Genomic DNA, 4,846 nt, shown 5'->3' with positions numbered 1-4,846 from the left:
AATGCTTCAAGCTGAAGTGGACGATCGGCGCCGACACAAATCGGATTTGGAAGAGGAGCAACTTATGTCAATATCCAAATTAGCCACAACGGGGGCAACGACACCCCGCACCGTCAGACTCCTGGGTGCGATCGAAGGGCATGAAGTTCTCATACTTGTGGATTCAGGGAGTTCTCACAGTTTTATCAGCGAGGTGGTGGCAGAGTTGATTGTTGAACAAGTGTTGCTAATGGATCTAGTGTCAGTCAAAATTGTAGATGGGGGTGTGCTCAAGTGTTCTGGAATTATACCATATTGCAAGTGGCAGACTCGGGGGTACAAGTTCTCCACTGATTTTCGCATCTTGTCATTGGGCTGCTACGACATGGTGGTAGGCATCGACTGGTTGGATCAGTGTGGACCAATGTTGGTCGACTGGGCAGCCAAAACATTGCAGTTTGACCGGTAGGGGGAGCAAATTGTGTTGAAGGGGCCGCAACCACAAGTCCAACAAGTGCAGCAGGCCACTTTGTCGCAACTCCTCAAGATGGAACATGGCAACTCAATTGCGCACATCATGATGATTTGTGCAGCAGAACATCAAGAAGGAAACGAGCCAGTGCCTTCAGTGATACAACATATCCTCAATGACTTTCAATTAGTGTTTGCAGAACCGACCAATCTGCCTGAGCACAGAGAATGGGATCATGCCACCCCCCCTCATTGCAGGTGCAAACCCCATCAACATGCGTCCGTACGGATACACACCGGAGCAAAAAATGAAATAGAAGCACAAGTCAGAGAGATGCTTCGCCTTGGACTTATTGTACCCAGCAACAGTGCCTTTTCCTCGCCGGTGTTGCTGGTCAAAAAGAAAGATCAGACGTGGAGGTTCTGTGTGGATTTCCGGCATTTGAATGCCATCATAGTCAAAAGTACTTACCCAATGTCAATCATCGATGAGCTGTTGGATGAGATTGCTGGGTCCAAATGGTTTTCAAAGCTGGATCTACGTGCAGGGTATCACTAGATCAGGCTGCGTCCAAAAGATGAACATAAAACAGCCTTCAAAACTCATTTGGGCCAATGTCAATTTCGGGTGATGCCATATGGACCGGCCTATGCGCCAGGCACATTCCAAGGGAGCATGCATATTGTACTCGCTCCCATGCTGCGCCATGGCGTGCTCATCTTCATGGGTGATATCCTTGTTCACACAGAAGAATTGGAGGCTCACAAAAAGTTGCTGCGACAAGTTCTTGGTCTCCTATATCAACATGGGGTCAAATCCAAAATGTCCAAATGCACCTTTGCGCAGCAAAAGATCAGTTACTTGGGGCATATCATCAGTGACCAGGGAGTGGCCACGGACAACATCAAAGTCCTGGATGTGCAGCAGTGGCCTGTTCCAACCAATACAAAAGAACTCAGGGGTTTCTTGGATCTAGTTGGGTACTACAGGAAGTTCGTTCGGTTCTTTGGCGTCATCAGCAAGCCGCTCGGGATTTTCCTTGCAAGATGGGATCCTGAAGTTTCACGGGCGCGTGTGGATTGGGAAAGACCCTGACATACAGTAGAACCTGATCAGAGCGTTGCACTCCAGCACGGCAGGCGGGCACTCGGGATTTAATGCTACTCACAACCGGGTCAAGCGCCTTTTCGTGTGGCATGGGATCAGTGGCGGATCCAGGATTTGAAGCTATCCAGGGCGGACTTATAAAGGATTCAAAAAATCAAACCATGATGCAATCAAAGAAGAAATAAAGAAAATTAATAGGCCAAGTAGTATGATTCCAGCAGGACGATCAACATAATTAATTGTTCGAATTAGTTTCATTCTAAGAACTAGGAGAAAAATATATGACACCACAAAATTTATATAAACTAGAGAATACCCCACGCGTTGCTGCGAGAATCGATTGCAATATATTTCAGTGATTTGATTGTATGAAGTTTCCATAGTTGAATTAATAATATATGAACTAAAGCTAAAAATAAATATATTTATTGTACGTCCTCCATCTCAAAATAAGTGCCTCAACTTGATACGAACTTTAGTATAAAGTTGTATTAAGATTGAGACACTTATTTCGGGACAAAGTTCGTATAAAGTTGATGCACTTATTTTGAAACGGAGGGAGTATTTGATTATTGTGTAGTCAAAAAATATTTTGAATATAAGTGGCATAACGTAATGGAAAACTTTTTTCATGCATTTTGAGTGGACCTTTGATGAGGTGGCATGTGAGGTGAAAGGTGTGCATGAGATCAACTAATAATGGAATTTTTTTCGCATGCATGTAGTGGTGGGCCTTTGATGAGCTGGCGTGTGTGCATGTTGAGATAAATAGAATAGTGAAGATCAACTTCTTATGTATATAGGATTCTTATTCTGACTTCTACTTTATCCCCAAATCTCTAATCTTCAAGTCTAATTGGTAAACATGTAAAAAGTATTAATATTAAGGTAAATATTATAGCATAATCTTGAATTTATTTTTGGACGCCCTAGGCAGGTTCAATGTATGCTTGATTAAACAATTTGAGGAACATTAGCTTGCAAATTGTTCGTATGAGTTTCTTAAATTAATAATTCAGGAATATTAGCTTGTAATTGTCAGACTCTTGGAAGGTTATCTGTAATTCTGACCTTAGAATTTTTTTTGAGGGGATTTGCCCTTAGATGGGTGGCTGGACCTCCGCGCGAGAGTGCCCCTGCCGCCGTCCTTCGTCCTTCGCCTGCTGCTGCTCCTTTCCCCACGCCTCTGCTGCTCCTCCTATCAACACTGTTGCTGCTCCTCTGCTTAAAACTGCTGCTGCTTCCTCTTCCCACGTCTTTGCTGCTGCACTGCTTGCGCCCGACCTCTGCTCCTCCCCTCGTCTCTTCTACTGCTGCTCCCTCTTCCCTGCTGCCCTTCTCTCAATTCCACGCTGCTGCTCCTTCTTCTCCTCATCAGCCGATCCCCTTTTCCCCATCTTCTCCCTCTCTACTCCTAACTGTAGATCGAGGTCCGTCCTCATCAGCCGATCCTCTTTTCCCCATCCTCTCCCTCTCTACTCCTAACCCTAGATTGAGGTCCATAACACTCCTCTCCCCGAACAACAATGGCGGAAGACGGTCTCAACGACTACGAGCGCCTTCGCCAGGAGAACATCCGGCGCAACCAAGAAAAGCTTGCCCCCCTCCGCCGCAAGGCCGACGAGCTCTCCGCCCCCATCCGGCTCGCTAAACCTAAGCGACCGTATCAGGTCAGGCCCAAGGCCCCGACGGGCCCCGTCCGCTCCTCCGGTCGCGCCCGCGGCATCGCTCCCGGCAACCTGCCCCCGGATCTCAGCCTCACACCCTCGCTCGCCTCCTCCATCCTCGGGGGCGGGGCTGGGACCAATGTTCGTGCGGCGGACGACTTCAATGCTGGGAGGGGCATGGTGCTGATGCGCGCACACGTGAGAAACGTGGTGCCCTGTAGCATAGAGTCGATGCGGGTCCTCCCGCTCGCCGACCAGACCGTGGTGGCGGCGGGGGACAAAAGGGGGAATATCGGGTACTGGGACGTCGACGGTGTCTCGGAGGATGCCGACGGTGTGGATGGGGTCGTCTTCAGTTATTGGCCACACAAGTGCCCTGTGTCAGCAATCGTGGCGCACCAGGTGGCACCACACAAGGTGACCTTCCTTCGGCTCTTTTTTCATATTCTTGGGACTCCTCGTTAGAGTCATCCAATAGGTGCATCTGCTAATCATGATCAAGGTAGCTAAATTAGGTTGGATTTATCCCATTTCCAGTGCGCAAATAGTTATTTGGATGTTGTATATCTCATTGAATGTTCTCTATCAATTGTAATTCTATTTTGTGATGTATTTCATTTACTTGGCTACAGTTTTACAGCTCTAGCCATCAGGGTGAAATTTGTCTTATGGACTTTGAGAAGGAGAAGTATAGTATGGTTCATTTATGGGAGTGGCCTGTTTATTCGCTTTGTCAAGCACAAAATAGTGCCCGATGCCTATATTTTGGTAATGAAAAGGGTGGCCTGACACTTTTCGATGAGCGTGAGGGTAAGGTGTTAACTACATGGGATGTGCATGAGGAGAGAATCAACTCAATAGATTTTCATCCGGAGAAGCCACATATGCTTGCTACGAGTTCAAAGGATCAAACAGCCTGTATATGGGATGTGAGAAATATAAAAAGGAAGGAGCCAGATAGCCTGAAGGTTTTCAAACTTAAGAAATCTGCTCAGTCAGCTTATTTCTCACCTAGTGGCCGCATGTTAGCAGTAACAAGGTACTTTATTTCTGACCATTTTTTTACCCTTCAACTTGCTTAGAAGGTTCCCCTCCCTCTTTGATTTAAGAAACATGTTTCTTGAACCACCGTTATGTCATGGCTAGACTCAATAAATGCAAGTTACTGTTAGATTTTTTGCGAGTTGTGCAAATATATCGCTAGACTAGCTAAATACCCGTGCGTTGTTACAGTGACAACAGTAAACTATATAACGCATTAGGAAAATAGTGCCTTGTCCCTCATCGATTATCATGTACGCCTCGAAACCCACTTTATCCGTGCGACATCTCATTCTGTTATGCCTACCATGCAAAATATCAATGTGTTGATCATTCCTTCGATCCTTGCGACTACACATGTTGGTTCTTTCATATACAAATATCTTCATCATGGAATTTGTTCCCACCGTCTTTCCCAGAATTAAGTACATAATTTGTGCAAGAGCCGAGAGGAACATTTGATATATAATCAGCATAACAAATCAATCTATAGAATGTTGCAAAATAAGTAGGACTTGGGAAGATATCCATCGGATTTGGACTAACCAGGCCATTCAAATATAAATTTTTATTCCTCTTT

The 4,846-nt window shown here is 45.7% G+C and overlaps 1 protein-coding gene across 1 annotated transcript; it reads left to right on the top strand.

The window, feature by feature from the left end:
• Positions 1–2,688: 2,688 nt before the first annotated feature.
• On the top strand, positions 2,689–4,816 carry LOC125531676 (DNA damage-binding protein cmr1-like). The gene is made up of 2 exons (XM_048695995.1): positions 2,689–3,642; positions 3,858–4,816. Exons 1-2 carry the CDS (start codon positions 3,085–3,087, stop codon positions 4,305–4,307), a joined length of 1,008 nt encoding a protein of 335 aa, XP_048551952.1. The 5' UTR covers positions 2,689–3,084; the 3' UTR covers positions 4,308–4,816.
• The last annotated feature ends 30 nt before the right edge of the window (positions 4,817–4,846 follow it).

Source organism: Triticum urartu, unplaced genomic scaffold (assembly GCF_003073215.2).
Source record: "Triticum urartu cultivar G1812 unplaced genomic scaffold, Tu2.1 TuUngrouped_contig_7827, whole genome shotgun sequence".
Lineage (NCBI taxonomy): Eukaryota > Viridiplantae > Streptophyta > Magnoliopsida > Poales > Poaceae > Triticum > Triticum urartu.
This window is presented reverse-complemented; position numbering and strand designations above follow the sequence as displayed.